The following is a 22,985-nucleotide window of genomic DNA, read 5'->3' as shown; positions in this document are numbered from 1 at the left end:
AAAAAAATGAGGCCAAGGGCCACACAGTTTTCTTTCAGAAACCTTTGTGCCTCCCTCCCCCACTCCCACCCCCAACAACCTGAACAGCTCCTCTTTTATCTGCATCATATGTTTCCGTTCAGAACAAAGTTCCGTTTGAAGAAAGTTTCAATGCTTAAAAAAAAAAAAGCTTTAAAACCCTCCAAACTAGACGATCTCTAACTTTCTTCCAATATTCCAAGATTTTAGTTTCTCTCAGTCTAATTTGCTGTAATCTCCCTGGTAAAGGTTGCATTATCCATTCAAAGATCCAATTACTAGCTACTATATAAGAAAAGTGAATTTTTAAAGCATTTGAGTCAGGTTAGCAAAAATGACCTTTCTCAAGTTGGTCTCAGATCAAAATTTTTCTGTAAAACTCGAGTATGAGCAGCAGTCTGCAAAATGCCTGAAAAAGAAACATAACGCGCCTAGGTTACACAAATCCCTAAAGTAAAATCACTCTAAAACACATGCACCGAAGTGTCCTCTTACTTATACTACTTTGCCTTCCCTTCCCCCAGTTTCTCTAACTTGCCCCAATCAGTTTCTATTTCATTTGTATTCAAAGTTCTCTACTTAGGAAGAATTTTAAGGCCCGAAGCTTTTACTTCCCATACCATTTATGGAAGTCCAAATCACTGGCTGGAAATGTTGCAAAGGAATGCTTTCTACTTTCAGACAGTTTTACTTCTTCACTCAGATGATCTGTGAGCCCTCTCCGTCAGAATTACACCCAACACAATCCACAAGGTTTCAGAATATGTTTAAAGTTACGTAAATCAAGTCTTAAACTAGATTCCAGTTAATAAAGAGTCTCTGAATTTATAGCTCTACAGTCAGGGAAAAGCAAGTGAGTTAATATTTAAGGCATCCTAGCCTCCCTCTGGTCATATTCACTGTAGATCAGTGACTTGAACTTTGGTTTCAATCACACAAAAGAAGACCTAAAACATTTCTTAGAAAGGGCAGGATCTTCCAGTCCAGTCTATTTGTAATAGACTATTACTATTTGTAATAGTGCAGTCTAATGCAGACTGGGAGAATATGTCTCACTAAGAAAATTTATTCAAGCAAGAGGAAAGGTATTTTACACAAATGACCTAAAAAGTTGCAGCTATTTGTTTAAATTACTCTTATCACTGTAAAAAACATAAACAGGTGGGGTAGAGAAGTGGCAACCATTATAAAACTTGCTGTCTCTCTTAGCAAACCTGAAATAGGCTGTCCTTTATATTATAAATTATTGGGCTCTGTTTCTCTCTCTTATCACCTCTGTTAATTCTCCTCCTACACACCTACTTTAAATTCTCACATTTTTTTTCCCTTTCCAAACTGGAGGGTGGGGTTCATCTCAGCAAAAATGTTTCTCATCAGCAATTTACCCATGATGTCATCAGAGCCCCCATATTTCTGTCTATTCTACAGCCCTTCACGCCCCAAAACAAACAAAAAACCGCACATACTGGGTTTCCACAGGCATGCAACAGAATACATCCACTGAGATGGGAAAGAAATCTATCTGCTTAGTTCAGGTTAACTTAGTTCTTCACTTTCTAATTTAAAAGATCACATTAAAACTAGTCAGTCGATAACACCCACAGGAATAACAATGTCAAAGCAAGCAGAAGAGAACAGAAATGGTGAAATATATAGCAGGCTGTCTGGTCCCCACCTCCACTCCCACTCCATGAGAAAATGCCCAATATTTCCTTAACCTTTAGAACTGGCATAGAACATAAAAAGATGGTTACTGGGGCTGATATCCCAAAACCTGAGTTTTCCTTTCAAATAAAATTAATAGCTCTACCAAAGGCCAAGGGCATCTACTTTTCAGATGGAGCACTACAGTTAATATTGTTTCTTGAAACATAAGGCTGATTATCGCTGTCAGTAGTTAGGCTATCTTGAATAAGCAAGCATAGTTTCCCTGTCCTCAAAGGCAACTTGAGGCAAGTCCCCATGCCTTTGCACTAGCTGCAGGCTGGAGGCTGGCAGACAATGAAGGTCATCAGCTCTCCGAAGCCTCAAGCATGTGTTAGGGGATAGGAGGTAACTATTGCCTTTTTCCCCTGAGAGTGTGGTCTAAAGAACAAACAGGACCTAAACAAGTTGGATGACTTTGTAGCTAATTGGAACACTATCTCAACTACAATACCTTGGAGTTTCTGTTCGGTTTCAGTCAATGAAGGGAAATTCCTGTCCAGCATTTTAGAGAATAACATTCATAATGACTAGTCCTAAAGAATAACTTTGTTTTATTATCATGATTTGTGAAAACAGGTTAGACAGTTCAAGAAAGGACACAGACAGTGCCCTGTTTTAGGTCCCAAATTTCTTCTTTTTGATGGGTGGTGGCAGCTGAGCGATGATGTCATCCAGAGGCCGTTCTACCGCCACTAGTGTTCTTTCATCCAAAAGATCCATGAAGAGTAGAGGCTGTAGAGAGATGGTAATGATTCCACCAGGAGTTAGGTTCTGGGGCTGGTCCTGAATCGACTAACTAGGGCTAAAATGTTAGCCTCGTTCAAGCTGGAGGGGTGTAAATCTCTGACAATCCTTCCTGCCACAGGACTTAAAAGACTGAAAAAGTTGGGAGCTTTTATAACTGAATTCCATCATTTAAGATTTCAGCAAGATTTTTCATGTTTCTCTGTATGGAAAATCTGCGATTATCAAATTTCTTAGGAATCAATGTTAACAGAGGGCTCTGGAGCCTAAATTCTTGACAAATGGCGAGTTACAAATACATCAAGAAGTTAATCATACTTGAATCATTTACAACACCCCCCCACTTAAAAAAATTCTGCAGACCCCCAAGAAAATGTTCCAGGGTGCCCAAGGAACTCTGATCTGAGAAGCATGAATATGGAACTTGTGAGTGGGCACAAATAGCTGTAGTACCATAAGCTCAATGGATATCTGTTCTAGTACAGTGAAAAGCCGAGCCCAGAAAGGAACATCTAATAAATTCAATGACTTCCATTTGCTCGAAATTTATCTTGTGGAACATTCTCCACTGGAACTCAAATTTAAAAGCCAGCTTTAACACAAAGACCCCAACTGAGCTGCACCATCATTTCTCACTACCCATGTATTTCATTTTGGTGAAGGATGATATGCCTGCCTCTAATCTACTGAGGCGAGAACAATGAACTACAAACCTAAGGGACAGACAGTCTCAGAAAGGTCACTGGTTTCCCAAAACCAGGTTCTCTGCATGTAAAATGAAGGCACTCTGGTCCATTGTGGGACTTATTACATTTTGATAATATCACAAGGAACCAACCACCCAGAACGTAACGCAAAATGTATTACCTTATATTTCTTAGAAATTTTAAAGGCATGAGCTGTGCGCCTCCTGATGATATCTGATTCATTTGTGGGAGGCAGTGGATTGTAGAGTAAGGTTTTGTCATTTGGAAGAGGCTAAAAAGACAAAAATGTGTTGTTTAAATCATTATTTTTTTTATTGGGTCTCTACAGACCAAAGGATAATAGTGATTTTGGGGGGGAACACAATCTTCTGTCATGTTATACACTTACTACCTCCCTGACTCTTCTTACTTCAGGAAGAAAGCTGGAGCCACTCCTGCAGCTCTGCTGTACTCTACTGTGGGGGTATGTGGCAAAGAGAGCTTGGTACTCTACGCCAGCAAGATTGAAGGGCCCAGCCGGGGCTTCTGGCCAGTCTCGTCAGTAACACTTTGTGAGACACAAACAAACTGGCATGTGTAGGAGCTCAGCCCATGAAGGCTCTGCTTTCTAGGCTCTCTCCCAACCAGGTCATAGACCGGCCAAGTGGCTGAAATTCTCCGCAGGCAAAACTGCAACACAAACCACCCCCACTGATGTCACTGACACCTCGAGAGACAGCCTCTAGCCAAGCAAGTGATATTTTAATTTTATCTCTGACTTCCTTGGGAAATAGCTCTGCCCCTGCATGAGGAAGTGATGGACTTATCACCAACGCCTGGGGAAAAATATGGGCTGATCTAGGCTGAGTTATAAAGAGGCAAATGAATGCGAGGGGCCCTTCCTTTATCACTCATCTCACAGAAGGCACTTGTCAGCCAGCTCTGCTTCCCACACCCAGAGGACACAGGGCCCATGAGATGAGTTCCAGTGACACATCACCATGCACACCTCCTTTAGAGCCATCTGCTGCTTTCCCCGTGTTCCTCCTACGCCCACCCTCACAGATACACCAAAACACTGTATTGGCTGTAATCTAAGCCCAAAGTGCATTATAGGCATGGCCATAGCTCACACTGCTCCTAGGAAAGGAAGTGCCTGCTCAGAAAAAAACACGAAATTTGGGGTGAATCAAAACTGCAGCTGGCAGAGCCTGGACTCTAGAACGGAAAAGAATGCTCACATCCCACCTAAATCACAGCCATGAAGAATGGAATTTTCCTAACTGGTCATTTTTCAAAACACTAAGACCAATCCCTCAAGCCTGCAGATAGTGTTTCAGTATATTCAGCCAAGGGGCACAAGTGGTCAAAACCCCAGCCTGTATCTCCTTTAATGAAATCATGTTAGTCATCCCAGGGTGCAAAGGTGGAAGTGATTTAGCCAAACCAATGGTATTCCCTGATCATGGTCACTTTCCGAATACGGGCCTAATCTCTTTCCTATTTAAGTTTATGTGCTGAGAGACAAAGCAGAGAAATAGTCAAATCAGCAAAAACCAATACACAAGGGGCTGCCCCTTCCCTGGGAGCCTCATGAGACTGGGTAGGAAAATGAGGAAATCTGCAAAACAAAAGCTCCTCTCCTCCAAAGAATGTACTAGCAACCTTTATTCTGATTCTCCTTCCTCTAATTTATTGTCCTCTTTTGCTTTTAGAATGGAAAGATTCCTAAGTAAACAGAACCAGGGACAGGACAGGTGGTAGTGGTGAAGAACTCACCAACGACTTGTCGATGATGCAGAACATGTACGCATCATGAAGAAGGATGTGCATTGGTCTCTTGGGATGAAAACTGATATGTGTGATGGGAGTATCCCTTTGGAGCCAAAGATGATGAAACCCCTGCTTCTGGATGGTCCGGCTCCATTGTGTATACTGTTTGTCTGGAATGCTGTACTCAAATACCTGAGGAAGGATATGACACAGAGCAAGTGCAGGCAGGTACCCAGAAAGACCAAAGAAGGGTCAGCCTGAACCAGAAAATATCTATACAAACCTTGGCTGTATCATATTCAGCAATATGCATTTTCCCTACTTTTTTTTTAAATAAAAAAATTTTAAGGTAAATTACAGAACAATAAACAATTCAAACAGCACAGAAAGGTTTATAGTGGAAAACCACCTGCAATCGTAACATCTCTTTTCCCCAAGACAAAAGCAGCCTGTTTCTTGTTTATATCTTTTCAGAGATATTTTATGCATACAGTACACACTATTCCGTATGTTGCATTTTTCATTAGCATTATACCATGGAGACTGACCCATATCAATGTATACACACATCACTCATGCCCCTTTTGAAGAACATGTAATAATCTACCCACTTCTTGGATGTACCAGGATTTATTTACCTAGTCTGCTTAATGAGCATTTAGGTATTTGCAATCTTTGGCTACTACACATAAAGTTATAATGATTATCTCTGAATCAATGTCTTTTTGCACAACTAAAAGCATATACCTATGGGAAGAACTTCTAGAATTGGAACTTCTGAATCAAAGATTATGTGGATTTAAGTTTTTTTTTAGATATCTTCAAAATGTCCTCTAAAGCAGTATACTAATTTATGCAATATATGAAGTGCTGTTTCCCTAGCCGCACTGTGTATTATTAACTCAATCTCTGTTAATTAAACAGGTACCAAAAAATTTCCCACTAGTTTTAATGACAGAAGAACTTAAATGAGAGATTTCATTTTCTGGATATAATGTGTATGTGTGTGCAGGTGTGAGTGTAAAAACTGCTAATCAAAGTAGCAAGCATCGTCTGCCTGGTGGTCTATTTAAATGTGCTTCTTGGATCACATTTAATCTTTCCAATAGCTTGGTGAGGAAGGTATTATCAAGCCCATTTTACAGATGAGGATATATAAATATTGACAAGTTCATACATAATATGTTCTGTAGCTCAGATATTTTAAAGATCTTCTTACAATTATATTCTCCTTACAACTTGGTATGGAAAAGTGGCAGACAAAGAACTAATTTTGCCCATTGTATATTCTTGGCTCCTTTGCTGAAGATTAACTGATCATAGGTGTGTAGGTTTATTTCTGGGCTCTCTAGTCTGTTCCATTGATCCACATGTCTGTTTTTGTGCCAATACCATGCTGTTTTGATTACTGTAGCTTTGTAGTATTGTCTGAAGTCTGGGAGGATTATGCCTCCTGCTTTGTTCTTTTTCCTCAGGCTTGCTTTGGCAATTCTGGGTCTTTTATTTTTTTAATTTTTATTTATTTTTTAAAAATAAATTTATTTATTTTATTTATTGTTGGCTGTGTTGGGTCTTCGCTGTTGCGCATGGGCTTTCTCTAGTTGTGGCGAGAGGGGGCTACTCTTTGTTGCAGTGTGCGGGCTTCTCATTGCGGGGGCTTCTCATTGTGGAGCATGGGCTCTAGACGCGTGGGCTTCAGTAGTTGTGTCACGCGGGCTCAGTAGTTATGGTGCACGGGCTTAGTTGCTCTGCGCCATGTGGGATCTTCCCGGACCAGGGATCAAACCCATGTCCCCTGCACTGGCAGGCGGATTCTCAACCACTGCACCACCAGGGAAGCCCCGATTCTGGGTCTTTTATGATTCCATATAAATTTTAGGATTATTTGTTCTAGTTCTGTGAAAAATGTCACAGGTAATTTGATAGGGATCGCATTAAATCTATAGATTGCTTTGGGTAGTATGGCCATTTTAACAATATTAATTCTCCCAATCCAAGAGCAGGGGATAGCTTTCCATTTCTTTGAATCATCTGCAATTTCCTTTATTAATGTCTTATAGTTCTCAGCATATAAGCCTTGGTGAGTCATATTCCTAAGTACTTTATTTTTTTGATGCGATTTTAAAGGGGATAGTTTGTTTACATTCCCTTTCTGATATTTCATTGTTCTCCCATATCCACTCTTAACACCTGAGTCCATTTCATCCTAGCCTAAAAACAATCAGTAAAACGAGCCCTTGAAAATTCTTCCTCCTTCTCATACCTCTTTATTCTAGAATCTCAGTGTTTCACCATTCCATTGTGACCCATCAAGCCAATGGATGTTACTGGCCTATGATCAGGCCATACATGGAAGCTTTACTACACATAAGAGAAAACTACCTTTATATTGTCCAGTACTGTCAAAGAAAAGCTCCTCCAAAATTGTCGTTATCTCAGCTTCCAAGTTACTATCCATTTGGAGGGAATTAGGAAGGACTGGGATCTCTTACCTGCTGGTCAGAATAAGCAATGACAAGGTTGTTGGTATTGGGGGCGATGGCCAGAGCAGTCACAGGGAAATTGTAAGCAGGCACTGTGCAGTGAAGCTGGGAATAAATAACAGAAACAGAAAACTAAAATAGGATTCCTTCCCTCAGGAAAGACTGGATGGTCTAGGTCAGTAGTTTTAAAATAATGCTCTTTGGAATTCAAAAAGTCCTATTCTATGGAAGTTCCGTAAACGTCAGGCATTTCCCCAAACAATGAACTTTAACTGCATTTTTTTAAAAATGCAAGTTTAACTGCCAACAAAACTAACAGCATTCACAGAGAACCTCAGAAAAAAGCTTTCCCTGCTGTCTCTACATTTGTATGAATTGCTCATAAACATGTCATTGAACAGGGAATCTACAGCTCTACACTGGATTTAAAAGAAATAAATGCCTAGGCATGGAAATTTATGTTCAATCACAAGGCATGTGCACTAGTACACACGAACACCTTTAAATGCCAGGCAAGGCTCAAAGAGTAGTACATGCTTTTGCCACAGTGCAGTAAAGATTAAGTCATGCAGTAACAGGCAAACCCATTAAATGCTGCAGTTTGATATCGTTCTCTAAACTTTTAATGCTTATTGTAAGTTTTTTGTAGTTCTTATCTGACTTTTAGATGACGATGACAACTTGTAAGGGAACATTAGCGATTCAATCTGTGAATGGCAATATCATCACTAATTAGTGAAAAATGCTTTCCTGCTATTACTAGTTCTGTTTAATTTTAAAATACCTTGAGATTACAAGGCAACCTATTAAAGGAAATTGTTACTATCTGCATCTATTCATCTGGGTAAATCAGAATTTTCCTCCTCAATATACAGACATAATCTGGATGTAGATTCATTACTCATAAATCCTTAATTTCAAACTTCTGTGCATGAGTGGTTTCACTGTTCCCACTGACTGGTTTTAATGTTAGATTATAGCTTTTGGGTTCCAAGCAAGTGAAACAGGAAAAATTTTTGGTTAAAAAGAAGTCCAGCAATTTTCCAAGTCATATCAATGTGCCTTAGCCTTAAGTCTTATAACTGCAGAGCTAACTTCCTCCTGTTTTCTGCTACTAAACTTCATGCTCACCTTTAGTTGTTTCACGTTGTACACATGGACTCCAGCACTGGTACCTGATGCAGCTAGCCAATTTCCATCTGGACTGACTGCCAAAAGACACATGGACTCCACTGTCCCTGTAAGGACAAAACCATAGTTAAGCCTCTGAATTCAGTGTCCACAGTCAGCCAGCCCTGCCTTAAAAATGATGGCAAAAGCCAGTAAGAGCCCTGGTTTTAAGTTACTCATAGGACAATTTCTAGATAGCTTTGCAGATAAGTTCTAGATGCTACTCTACTATTTTAATTTAATTAGCCATCCTTCATGGAAAGAGGAGCCAGAGAGATAAACCAGAAAGCAGCACTTGCTCAGAACTACCAGGAGAACAGAGAATCAGGGTAAGAGCTACCACCAAAATCTATACCTTAATTGTTTCAAACTCCTTTCCTATCAGGTGTTTTTTAAACAAAGTTACAAACAGCAAATAGGCTTGAGGCTTATTTTTTTGGTCTGTGTTGGGTCTTCGTTGCTGTGCACGGGCTTTCTCTAGTTGTGGCGGGCAGGGGCTACTCTTCGTTGCGGTATGCGGGCTTCTCACTGTGGTGGCTTCTCTTGTTGCGGAGCACGGGCTCTAGGTGAGCAGGCTTCAGTAGTTATGGCTTGCAGGCTCTAGAGTGCAGGCTCAGTAGTTGTAGCATACGGGCTTAGTTGCTCCGTGGCACGGGGGATCTTCCTGGACCAGGGATCGAACCTGTGTCCTCTGCACTGGCAGGTGGATTCTTAACCACTGCACCACCAGGGAAGTCCCGAGGCATATCTTTAATTTACTAGCTGTATATTTAGCACTAAAGGAGCATGGGCACATATGAGCCATCTTTGTCATTAAAGAATTTTAAACCAATCTGGCATCATGAAGACCCATGTGGGATAAAAATCAGACAGTGATGCTATATGCCAAAGTAAGTGCTGCATGTAACAACCCCAAACAATGAAAAAGCTTTATAACTAGACATAAACCAGATGCTAAAGGATGAGCGAGGTGGGTAGAAAAGGATGGAGAACAGTGTGACCTAAGTGACAAGGACAGGAATACATAGGTTTGAGGGCTATGAAGAAACCAGCCTGACTAGAAGGGGAAGTGAGATGAGATAGGAGGAAGAAATAAAGTTATATACATAATGCAGAGCCCAATTTTAAAGGAGTGCTAAATGCAAGGTAAAGAATCTAAGTTTTATAATAAAACCATATACAGGTACTCAATAAATACTCTCAGTTTACTTCATCTGACTCCTAATTTGTATGTTTCTTTTCCTGTTTGCTTCTGGGGCAGCTTATGAACAGTGAGAGTTTAAGTTGATTTTAAAAAGTTGATTTTCCAGGCTGATGAAGTCTAAATAACAGTGAAGTCACTACAAGCCAGAAAAAGGGAGAAGGAAAAAGACCCGTGGGAAGTATTGGGTACTAAGTCCTTAGTAGTTAACTCACCAGTTGTTATCTATACACAGTCACTCATTCATGCATACTCATGTTCTCAAAACATATGGAAAAGTGGTCATAAGCATTAGGACAGGTAATGAAACTGTATGTATAAGCTCATCATTATAAAAACAAACAACAGAAAAGATTAACATGTCCATAAAATACCTACATAATCAGCACCTACTGGAAATATATAAAATAATAATGGTAGTTATTTCTGGGTGTCAGGATTACAGATGATTTTAACTTTCTTCTTGCTCTGCTAACAAAACTCCAAGAAGGGTGATGAAACTTCTCTGGCCCCAAATAAGGAATCAAAAACCCAGTGAGAAAAGAGTAGGTGTGAGCAAGACTTCAGATTGCATCGAGCACTTTCACTTGCCAGGTATCTCCTTCTACTTTAAATCGCAAACATGTGAGTGAGTGTGTAATTTTTGCAGGGCAGAGAAGATCATTAGTGAACCCCCAACAATTGAGGTTTAAATGGAAAAAAAGGAACATCGAGACTGATAACTCTCTCCCATGGCCAATTACCAACTTCTCACCTGACTGAGGCTGAAAAGTATGCAGGTGCTTGAAGCTTCCCTCCAGCAGCTGAATGACATGCACAGACCCTTGATTTGATGCCACAAAGAGCTTCGTTGAATCCTCAGAAAACAAAATCTGAAGGGCAGAGCGAAGGAACGCTGGCATTTTGGAAACCTTGGGGGAACGAGTAACAAAAAATCAGAGAGACAGAGAGAAGTTAGACCTACAGCCCATCAAAAATAATCACAGTTAGGCTTAAATCATATGAATGCTTCCTGTCTCCAAGGAAGCCAATCAACCAAGGGCCTGGAACACAGACGTGCCTACTGTAACCTATCCAGCCCCCTTGTCATCTCCTCAAAAGCCCAACATTTACTGCCACTTTCTGGCATTTCCCTATCCTCCAAAAACATAATTTTAAATGGCAATAAGAGACTGTTTTATAACAGGTTTCTCAAAATAGCTTTTCACGGAACAAGGATTCATATCCAGGACGTTTCCACTTCACACAAAAATCACCCACTTATAAGGTTTCTTCTTATTCAACCAGACTTGGGGTTATCCCTTACCCTTTGGAGGTTTATGTTGTCATGTTCATAATTCAAACGATAGAGAAAAAACCGAGAAGCTGTAGAATAGGCTATCCAACTTCCACATGGGGAGATACAGCTGCAGATAATGTTCTCAGGACCCTGGTAACATTAGGAAGCAGGATAAATAGTCAAGTAAAACTTCATACAAGGTTCACTATAGCATGAATCCTCAAGCTACTGCCACTCTGAATGTATCCACAAATACCGACACATAATCCTGACACTCATATGCTATGTGTCACTATGATTATTTCAAAGGTAGAACATCTAAGTGGTGTGGCTTTGATTTCCAAAACCCAGAACAGAGGTCTCTGAATACTACGAGTTTATCTCAGCCCTTCGCATACTTCATGCGTACCTTCATAATAAACCCTAACTTTAGAAACCTGAGCAGGGAGGCATTTAATGCAGTGAAGCTTTGGAGGCTCAGTGACTTGGGGACTGATTTTCTGTTTTGGTCAATGACAACCTGCTTTAAAGACCTGTAAGAAATATTAAGTGAAAAAATTTGCGTAACACCGCAAAAGTTTAGTGTAACATTTATGTAATTCAAAAAACTCAAAAAACATCTGAGTGTATGTAAGTATGTATGTATACACACATACATATTCTCACACACAGAAAAAGATCTAGAAGGGTATACAGCTAATCAATTAACAGTAATTATTGCAGGAGAGGGGACTAGTATTAAAGAGCTGGGCAAGGGTATAAATTATCAATATTGTTTGAATTCTTCATAGTGAGACTGTATTCACAAATTATTTGTGCAATTAAAATAAAGATTTTTAAAAAGGAAGACAAAGCTGTTTGTATAGTATAGTCCCATTATTGGAGAAAGAAAGGATGTATACACATGCACGCATGGGTGAAAATTTTTTCTGGAAGAATATATAAGAAACCACTGGCAGTGATCATCTCTGGCGGGGTGGGGGTAAGAAAGAGGTTCATTTTTCATTGCATCCTCTTTTGCATTATTTGAATTTTTAAAAACTATGCATGTTATTTTCATAATAATACCAAAAGAAGAAAAACGAATTTCTTGTATTCATTCATCCAATAAATTCTGAATGCCTGACTTACAATCATAGGAAACCCAGCTCTTTTGACATAGTACTTCATTCAAATAATTTTAGATTTGAAACAGTTTATGATGTCAACTAAGAAACCCTCAAAATTCAGAATGAGAAAAATGTTCTGGATTTCAGAGTCTGAACACACAGTTAAATTTCTTTACCTTTGTCTTGAGGTGAAGTAAGTGATCTGCATTTTTAGAGAGTGGAAGTGTATCCCCATTCTTTCCTGGAACAAGAAATATCCCTGACATTTTTCTTCCCAAAGAAAGGTTATTCATACATTTTTTCTACTAAAAAGTCATTCCTGGGTAGAAAGAAATCTCTATCACTGGGAAATCAGAAAAACGTCTGATGTAGTAAGCTTACAGTTTTCTGGGGGTATGTATACGAAGAGGAAAGCAGTGAGCACTTTCTTAGCTTCTACTTGGGTGCCCTGCATACGGCCTAGGGCACACCCCTATTTCTCTGAAGCCACTCCCCACAGCCAGGCATGCAGGTGGATGGAAGTGAAGTTTGTGTGGCCTCGACTTCAACTTCATTTGTTCATTTTGGAGCCTAAAGCAAAAGCCTCTAACCTACTGTAAAACAACAGGACCCGAACAGGTATGTCATACTTAAGGCCATGAGGCTGTCGCCCTGGTAAGATCTGCACAACCTTCTTTTTCATGCAGGCCCGTCACGACCCCACATTAAAACTTGTCATTTTTCAACAGCCTGTTTTGATCCCAGTCTAACCAGGGAGAACTTTGATTCCACTACCCTCAGGACCACTATATCCTGCAGTGCACCATACTGAACCGAAAACTTTTCACTGATGATTCAGTGTCCTGCTAACAATTTTAACACTCTGAGGAACTCCTCTGCTCTATCTAGTGGGTGGGAAACCATAAGTTCAAAAGGACACAGACAAACCTACTTCCATTTTTCCACAAGCAGAATTTCAACTGCCATTTCTGGCTTCTACCTCCAGTTTTCTTATTGGAAAAAAACTTTCTTCCATCTTACCTGTTGCAACTGTGGATCCCAGTCGCCAAAGTTCCAAGTGATGAGCAAACTGGAAGAGGAGAAGCTGCTTCTTTTTTGCACAGGAAACGAGACGTCGCTGTATCCAAGAATCAAAAACACATAAACAAGCCGGAGTCATCTATTGCCTCAGTACTGGATACAGCAGCAACACCTCAGAACATTTTTTACCATTAAAATCCATTTACTTGATAAATATTTCCTAAGTACTACCATTCGCCAGGCACTGTCCTAGGATCTAAAAGCATAGTGGTAAATAAAAACCTAGCTACTGCTCTCAAGCTTACAGTTTAAAGGGTTGACATAAAATTAAACAGGCAATTACATTAAGTGTGCAAAGAATTTTAACATGGCTAAGCACAGTATGTAATGGAAAAAAGTAGAAAGGCCTCATGACAGTAAAGACAGGAGCCCAGATGAGGCTCACTGGTAAAGAGTACTCAGGCAAAGAAGGTAGGGCAGGACGTTCCAAGCAGAGGGATGGCACAAGAAATAGCTCAAAGGGAAGAGAGAATGAGAGGGAATAAAAAGGAGTCTTTCAGAACTGCCAGACTGAGTGCAGATGGCGGTGGGGGTAATGTAAGTGCGTGAGAACAGAGGTGAGGGAAGAGGCTGTCTTCTCCGGATCAAGACAGGTTTCATAAGCCATGCTAAGGAATTAGGTCTTTACGCTGAGGACAACAATGACCAACAAAGGCATTTAAGCATGGAGGGATGAACAAAGTTGCTTTTTGAACGCATCAATGGAGAAGAGGCCAGAATGACACAAATCTAAATAAAAGGAGATTGTTAACAAACTACTGTAAAGAAATCCAGAGGAGAAACGACCCTGACCCAAACTAGGTTAATGGCAGTGTAGACAAAGAGAAATGGCTAGATTCAAGAGAGAACGAGGAGGTAGACTCAGTAAGGTTTACTGGTTGAATGGAATGTAGAAGTAGGTAGTGGGAAGAAGAGTTTCTAGCCTGGAAAGATGACTGATTTACCTAGAAAGGAACACTGGAAGCCTGGATTCTCCTGCTCCCACCCAGAATAATAAAAAGTCCAGCCTTGGGCTTCCCTGGTGGTACAGTGGTTGAGAATCTGCCTGCCAATGCAGGGGACACGGGTTCGAGCCCTGGTCCAGGAGGATTCCACATGCCGCGGAGCAACTAAGCCCATGTGCCACAACTACTGAGCCTGTGCTCTAGAGCCCATGAGCCACAACTACTGAGCCCGCGTGCCACAACTACTGAAGCCCATGCACCTGGAGCCCATGCTCTGCGACAAGAGAAGCCATCACAATGAGAAGCCCACGCACCGCAACAAAGAGTAGCCCCTGCTCGCCACAACTAGAGAAAGCCCGTGCGCAGCAACGAAGACCCAATGCAGCCAAAAATAAATAAATTTATTTTAAAAAATTAATAACAAACAAAATCCCCATAAACCACACCTACTGGGAAAAGGGAATGATTTCCCCAGAAACTGAACTACGAATGCTGCTGTAAATCTCTTGGCCCCTGTAAACATCTTTGCCAGAGGCTTGCCTTAGAAAGAAAAGGAAGAAAGAAGAAGAAGGTAACTACAGAAGGCCAACAGATCTGCCAAAGAAGAGTGAGCTGTGCTGTCTTATGGGACAGGCAGACCGGGAGATGAGGGCATGGTGGGCATTAGAGGATGATACTTACATGGGGAAAAGTGATTTTTCGGAGAGCAGCATCATAATTCTTTACCTCCACCTTCTCCATGAGAGGACGAATGACTAAGTGGGTGTCTGTGCCTGGAGCGGGAGGGAGAGGAGAAAAAATATTGGAATTAGAAAAAGTCCCACATGAAAATAACCACAGCTGGGCAAAGTAATGAAGCAGTCCCGGCCAAGACTGAAACCCACCTCCAGATATCAGTGCTATGGGGCTGTGGGCCACGGCTCGCACGTCATGAGTGTGATGCTGAAATGGCTTTGTCCGCACCCACTGCTTCTCACTGCTGTTGGAAGTCACAGAGACCAGCTGAAAATGGAACACTGTCCCCTCGGCTGTGCCCACCACGAAACTGTCTTCTTGCTGAGAAAGTAAATCATTAGGGAGGTACATTTGAGCAAAACAGGGCCCAGTTTTTAAAATATTCCCCGAGGTTTTCTGTCTGGGCAGCTTAGGGGGAAAACCTATGCCCAGAATTGAAGGGAGGTTGCAGGGGTCTTTTTCCTCCAGAAGCTAACAATTCCATCAGGGGAGCAAGTTCGCGCATAGGTAACAAAGCGCCCCCTACTGACAAAATTAACAGTAAGTACTTCAAACTGTTAGCGTGCTTTCATATAATGCAAACCCGACCTCATTAGACTAGCAACAATATTGGGGAAAGGGGAGGGGTCGCAAAACTGGCAGTCAAAAGACTGAAGCTTAGAAAACCCTAAAATTCACTGTCCTCTTTTTAGAGATGAAGAGAGGGTGGGCTGAGGAGGGGAAGTGGCCTGATCAATATCACAAAGATGCAGGTTCCCTGGTCCCCAGTTTAAGGCTCTCTCTTGTCAGCATGTTGAGCACGAGGATTTCTGTTAGTTTTAAAAGGTCTTACTGTGTCTACAACTACTTTTTAAAATTCCTCTATAATCTCAAAACCATTTTCATTTTAACTCATTTTTAAAAATGCACATAACTTTGAGTAAGAAAACAAAACAGGAGGCTTGATAGGGTACTGAGAAAAATCAGAAACCTGGATCAGTAGATAACCAATCAAACGGTGTAAAGAGTAGGTGAGAAGTCAAGAAAAGTGAGATGTCTGCACACATGTGAGCATGTAGCTGCCATCAACTACACACTGACTGTGCTAGGAACGTTTTATGTCATATCATCTCTAATCCTTCAATAACCTGCAAGGTTAAGTATCATCTGTCCTAGCAGGAGAAATTATAAAAGACTGAAATGAGCATAACAAGTACCGGTGTCCTTGGCTGGTGAGCCCTCTGATTGTCCTAGAGCTACTTTACAACTCCATAAATTGTAAAAAAACTGAGAGTGATGCAAAAGATTCTCTTGCATAGAGATGCAAAAGAATTTTGCTCGGTAGAATGCAGCTGATGATTGTCCTGTGGACACTGAGTCCTGCAACAATTTGTAAATCATTTCAGCATTCCTGATGGCCTTACATAACTGTGTTTTTTGATTTCTCCCTTAGAACTGCTTGTAACTTACTGGTTCCCTCATTAGTTAATGAGTTACAGAAAATCTCTGACATACTTCCATTTCATGTTTGGATGAATTATGATTTTACCCTTTTTCCCCCCAATCATCATTTAATAGCCCTTTACACAGATAAGGAAACGAACTTCAGGAGTTTACCTGTCTGTTAGTTTACAGACGTGTATCTACCGCCAAAGCCTTTGCTCCGGGCACAGGCCTCTCCCTCACCTCCTCTAAGGATACTATTTGAAAACCATTAGCCTAAGGCAAAAGTGGAAATACTGAGCTGCTTAGGAATTCACTCGCTCTCTCCATCACCTCCACTAAACAGTTCAAGTGGCTGTTTGCTCAAAGTACTACCTACGGAGAAGAACTGGGAAGGGAGGCCTCTCACTCCACATTCTCTTTCCCTGAGGTGGAATCATGAAAGAACTGAAAAGCAAACAAAGGAAAAGGCTCTCTTGGGGTGCAACAGGAATGAAGCAAGGGAAAAACAGACCTGGGGGGTGCGCAAGTGCACGCACGCGCGCGCACACACATGTGCACACACATGCGCACACACACACTAACTTAATCAAAGAGTGACTGCTTCACAGGGAACACAAAATCTCAGGACTGACCTCTAAATGAAGGCAAATGTTCCCTACAACTCCCTAAAGGAATCAGTACTTGCCTACTTGATGGAGGTGAAAGGCTTCTAAGAAGATCAAAGGACTGGGTGTTTGCCACAATTCACTCTTTAGTCAATGAGAAACCACTGAAAAGAAATCTAAATATAACCATCTGTTCTGGCAAGAGAGTATGGAGAAAAGCCTTGAAATTAGGACTGGTGTCAAAAGAGATGTGAAAATGGCAATAGCACACTCGCTGTGCCAGACACTCTACTTAGCACTTTACAAGCACAACCCATTTAATCTTTCCTCAGACGCCACGCAGCATGTATTACTAACCTCCTTGTTCTCACAGAGGAAGAAACTGAGACTTAGAAGTACCTTGCCCAAGGAAGACACGTAGCTATTAAGTGGTATGACTGGGATTCAAACCCAACTCTGCCCAACTCCAGAGTTTGTGATAAGCATTTTTGAGGACTGGAATTTGTACAATTGCACGTTTCAATTGAAAAAAAAAAAAAAAAAGTACCACAATCCCTTGCTTCTCAGGCACACATTTTCTCACATCTTAACATCTCTGATATCAAAATATTTATATCTGTCAATCTGTGTTATGTGACATCTTCAGATAAAGAATGAACGTCAAAACTTGCAGAATACGGATTTCCCTCGTGGCCCAGTGGTTACGAATCCACCTTCCAATGCAGGGGACGCGGTTTGATACCTGGCTGGGGAACTAAGATCTCACATGCCGTGGGGCAACAAAGCCCACGCGCCACAACTGGAGAGAAGCCCGCATCGCAACTAGAGAAGCCTGCACGCCACAATGAAGAGCCTGTGTGCTGCAAGGAAAGATCCCACGCGCCTCAAGGAAAGATCCCGCAGACCATGATGAAGATCCCACAGGCAGCAACTAAGACCCGATACAGCCAAATAATAATAAAACAAAACAAAACAAAAACAACTTGCAGAACAGTTGTCAAAAGCCTAAAAGAAAATCTTGGGACTATATTGGATCATCTTCTACCAACACTGTGGATGGCTGGGAGGCATGTGTGAGAAACATGGACCCCAATAACTGAGTTCAAGTGATTCAGAGTCCAACTCTGAATGTGAAGAAGTTCTAGGAATACCCTTATCATTTTATTTCACACATACTTTCCTGTTTATATATGCGTAAAAGTCATATAACAGAAATTTTCTGTTTAAGTCTCAAGAAGCTCTTCAGTAAGTAAAATTTTATGTTTAAAAAAGCATTGTGTCAGTTTATATTATAAAAGCTTATATTATGTGCTTATAAAATGTGAATTTTACATTTAAAAAACCACTCTGTCATAGTTTAATAAAAGTATTTCTTCTTTCCCATGATAACAAAATTATGACATGTTACAATCATTTGTATCTAAGACTTAATGCAATACAGTAATATAGGCACAAGGTAGAAGATCAGACAGTATAAAGTGGTACACAGTACAAGTTACACCTGTCTTCCACCTACCCCCCAAAAACTTTCTTCCAGAAACTGTCATTATTTGCATTTTCAATATTTCCAGAGATATTCTATGTATATACTAGCAAAACTGTATACACATAGAATATCTGTTTCTTTTCTTTTCTCTTTTTTTTAGCCATGCCACACAGTATGCAGGATCTTAGTTCCCTGACCAGGGATTGAACCCACATCCCCTGCAATGGAAGTGCTGAGTCTTAACCACTGGACCACCCGGGAAGTCCTAGAATATCTCATATATAAATATCTAATATATATATCTGCTCTACCTTTCCTTACTACACTATTATATACTATACTATACACTGTAATACTGTTCTACTTTTTCCCCTTACCAATATATCCTGGAAATTGTTCCATAGCAATAAATATACATCTTCTCTGGTCTTTGAACAGGTGCATAATCCTTAAATAATTACACTTTAAATAGTACTAAATTTAATAATTAAGTCTTACTATCTAATAATTACAACCATTTTGGATCAAAACTCTATTTTAAAAGGAGAATTCCTTCCACTCACTTAAACCTTGACTTCTGTTATAGTTTATATGTGACATCTACATGTTTTATAGGGCTTTAGCACTAACAAATTGTTCTCATGGAAAAACTGTGGAATGGGATAGGAACATTTTATAGGCAAGAAAAGAAAGCAGGAGTGATCTCTACACTAGACACACTTAAGTAAGAAAACAACACTCAAACTAATTACGTAAAGATAAAAGATCTAGTCAACAAACCTCAAAGCTCAGACAGAGAGACAAATATCATATAATATCGCTTACATGTGGAATCTAAAAAAATGTTACAAATGAACTTATTTACAAAACAGAAACAAAGTCACAGATGTAGAAAACAAATTTATGGTTACAAGGTGGGGAGAGAAGCGGGAGTGGGGATGATAAATTGGGAGATTGGGATTGACGTAGACACACTACTATATATAAAACAGATAACTAATAAGGACCTAGTGTATAGCATAGGAAACTCTACTCAATACTCTGTAATGACTTATATGGGAAAAGAATAAAAAAGAATGGATATATGTGTATGTATAACGGATTCACTTTGTTGTACAGCAGAAACTAACACAACATTGTAAATCAACTATACTCCAATAAACATTAAAAAAAAAAACAAACCTCAAAATCACTTCCTGTGCCTCATTGCTAAAATATCCAAAGGTTTCTTTTTTTTTTTACTTTTTTTTTTTTTTTTTTGCGGTACGTGGGCCTCTCACTGTTGGCCTCTCCCGTTGCAGAGCACAGGCTCCGGACGCGCAGGCTCAGCGGCCATGGCTCACGGGCCCAGCCACTCCGCGGCATGTGGGATCTTCCCAGACCGGGGCACGAACCCACGTCCCCTGCATCGGCAGGCGGACTCTCAACCACTGTGCCAGCAGGGAAGCCCTCCAAAGGCTTCTGATTAAGAATTCATGTTACAAGATGGCAAGAGGCACACATGTTCAATACAAACCTGCTTTAACTCCTATACAAACAGGAGAAAAATCAGTAGTGTCGAAATCACTATAAAATTACCTTCTAATGTTCCAAGATAGGAAGCAGAACAGTCAGGCAGAGAGAGGAAATAGAACTTCTCAAGATTCTTCTAGAATACTTGTGCCCTATCTACAATCAGACGGGGTTAACTGGGGACAGGGAGTGTCTGAAGAAAACCTCTCTGCTAACTAATTGTTTAGAGAATATTCTCTAACTAACTGTTGGAGAATAAGTGTTCAGGAAAACTGTGTGGGTTTTCAGATGCATTGTCCTAAACTCAATCTTCCTCCACTACAACATTCAGGATTAGGGAACAGTGTCTGTGGCACACCACTGACAGAGCCTTCTCTACTCATGCCCCAGGTTGTACAGGAACTGCTCAAACAGGGACTATACTCACATCAGATATGGCAATGGACTGCACGTCAGTATTTGCGATGAGATGATTCTTTACAAGGGTACCGGTAGCTGAGTCCCAGAACTGCACCTTCCCAGCAGAGTCCACGCTTATGACGGTGCCATCAGACAGGAAGGCCACGCCCCATATGATACACTTCCGCTTAGACACACCCATATACTGCCTATCCACAAGCATCTTATGAATAGCGCTTCCTGAAAAAGAAAGCAAAGCCCGCATGTGAATGGCACTTATTTCTCCTCAGTCTTCAGAAGCTGCCTGTGGTAGGCATCTGGTAAGTCAGCTGCCTGAGCACAGACCACAGACAGCCAGTAAACAGTGGTTATGGTGAACTCAGTTTTGGAACACCAAAATGGTTCCCTGAAGAAGGAGGGCAGCGGTGGTGGTGGGGGTTGCAGACAAAAGGAATTTTTGGTGGAGAGGTGAAATGGAAACGAGACATTTGAGGCTTCACTGAAAAGCAGCCAACTGCACACACACATTACACTCTGCTCCCTTCCAAATCCCCATGAGAAAGGGAGAGAAGACAATAGTGCCAAAATTTGGGGAACTGGAAAGCAGACATGGAGTAGTAACCGACTTAGTAGAACCCTAAAACTAAGTCCCAAATCCGCAATAGGAAAAGCCAAGAAACCACCTGATTTATACCATGGAATCCTCAGAAGACTCAGCAACTGGTGACTCCAGATAGTCTGGAAACAGAGGTGATGCATGGAACACAGATTAAGTGAAATGTTATAACTTTGTATTGAGAACACCAGCTTTCTTCTTAGAATGCTGATGGCTGGGCTTGTTGTCACCAGGCAGGAGAACAAAAAACAGTTCTGAGAAATATGACCAGCACAAGAGAAAAGATCTAAAGAGCCTGTCTTGAGAGCATCCCCAAGCTAACAGTCCAGCCAGACCATTCCTCAATGAAGCTCAGATGTGATCAGCACCATTCGTGTGGTGATGAAAGGAACCTCTAGACACGGGAGGAAAGCCTCAATATGAAAGGCAGAGGCCCAACATAGGACCAGAAAAAAATAAACAACAAGGTGGGAAAAAGCCAGGGCGAAGAACACTTCACAGCTATTACCATGAATAGTCTTGGAGAAGAGTTAGTATACTGTATAATGAAACAAAAAGAGAATGCTGTAAAAAAGAACATTCAGGAAACAAAAAAGAACTCTGGAAATGAATGGCAGAAATGAGAACCTCAATAAAAGGACTGAAAGATAAAAATGACAAACTCTCCCAGGAAGCAAAGTAAGAAGTTAGAGATGAAAAATAACAAGGGGGAAAAAGAAAAAAAGAAAGAAAGAAAATTAGAAGAGGCAACATTCCAGTAATAAAATTCCAGAAAGGAGAAAATGGAAAGAAACTCCTTTACAAAATAATTATAAGAATTTTCCTCAGAAATGAAAAACATGGGTTTTTGGATTAAAGGAACCTACCAAGTTGTCCAATACAATGGATGTTAACAGATCCACACAACAAAAAACATAATTATTACATTTCAGAACAGTAAAGATAAAGGGAAGATCTTAAAAGCTCCCAGGAAAAACCAACCACAAAAACCTACAAAAAGGATCTACTCTCAGAAAGGCATCAGAGTCCATAACAATACTAGAAGCTGGACGACAGTGGAACCACAGCTTCAAAATTCTAAGGAAAAATAATTTCCAACTAGAATTCTTTCTCAGAAACCCTTTCTCAGGATCCATCAAACAAAGTGATAAACTACGAAAATGAATGACTTGGCAACAGGGAACTCTACTGGAGAATAAAGCAAAGGGGATCTCCAGAATGGTTGAAAAACCAGAGTTCAAGATCTCAGAGTTGTGCAGTAGGCCCAGAAACTGGCTCCACTAAGCTGGAGCAGGGCAGAAGGCTCTGGGAGAGAAACCTTCAAGGAGATAAAAATGATAGAAAGAAAACCAGATGTGGGAATTCCCTGGCGATCCAGTGGTTAGAACTTGGCACTTTCACTGCAGGGGCCCAGGTTCAATTCCTGGTGGGGGAACTAAGATCCCGCAAAAAAACCCAAAACAAACTAACAACAACAACAAAAAAAACAGAAAAAAAACCCAGATGTAGCTGAACCTAAATCATACAACTGGAAGAATGTGGAGATGAATTAGTGATATATATATATATATATATATATATATATATATATATATCAATCTCACACACACAAAAGAGAGAGACAGAGACAGACACTCAGCATTAACAAAAAGCATACAGGAAAGGAAAGGAAATTTACTATGCAAGTTGTATGTATATAGTCTAAGAATAAAAACATCAACTGCTAATCTGAACAAAGTTAGAACATAACCATACTGGGAGGATCAGGAGGAAATATTGCTACATGTGGCAAAGGGCAGAGAAAGAGGGTTAAATAGTGGAAGTCAATAAATAATAGGCTAAAACTGAAAAAAATAAAGCATTTTAAGCATACTATGTATAGCATAAAGATAAATACCAAAAGAATTAGCTAAGAGTTGCAGGTGGCTGCCTTTGAGGAGTGGGAGAAGGGATATAGGGGGACTCCTGCTTTTTTGTAACAAGCCTTAAGGAATTCTTTGACTATATGCATAT

General features: G+C 40.6%; 1 protein-coding gene across 1 annotated transcript in view; it reads right to left on the bottom strand.

Moving 5' to 3' along the window:
• Positions 1-2,253: 2,253 nt before the first annotated feature.
• UTP4 (UTP4 small subunit processome component) overlaps positions 2,254-22,985 on the bottom strand; it is a 32,798-nt gene continuing 12,066 nt past the window's right edge. The window contains exons 6-17 of the mRNA XM_030863538.2: positions 20,385-20,596; positions 15,079-15,250; positions 14,876-14,967; positions 13,191-13,287; positions 12,347-12,411; positions 11,089-11,211; positions 10,537-10,693; positions 8,543-8,649; positions 7,421-7,516; positions 4,935-5,120; positions 3,337-3,447; positions 2,254-2,457 (exon numbers count right to left, since the gene is read on the bottom strand). Coding sequence (XP_030719398.1) covers positions 2,341-2,457; positions 3,337-3,447; positions 4,935-5,120; positions 7,421-7,516; positions 8,543-8,649; positions 10,537-10,693; positions 11,089-11,211; positions 12,347-12,411; positions 13,191-13,287; positions 14,876-14,967; positions 15,079-15,250; positions 20,385-20,596 — 1,535 coding nt within the window. The 3' untranslated portion in view covers positions 2,254-2,340. The remainder of the gene's footprint in view (positions 2,458-3,336; positions 3,448-4,934; positions 5,121-7,420; positions 7,517-8,542; positions 8,650-10,536; positions 10,694-11,088; positions 11,212-12,346; positions 12,412-13,190; positions 13,288-14,875; positions 14,968-15,078; positions 15,251-20,384; positions 20,597-22,985) is intronic.

The sequence above is a fragment of the Globicephala melas genome, chromosome 19, assembly GCF_963455315.2.
Source record: "Globicephala melas chromosome 19, mGloMel1.2, whole genome shotgun sequence".
NCBI classification, from domain to species: Eukaryota; Metazoa; Chordata; class Mammalia; order Artiodactyla; family Delphinidae; genus Globicephala; species Globicephala melas.
The sequence above is the reverse complement of the archived record's forward strand: the minus strand, read 5'-3'. Positions and strand labels throughout refer to the sequence as shown.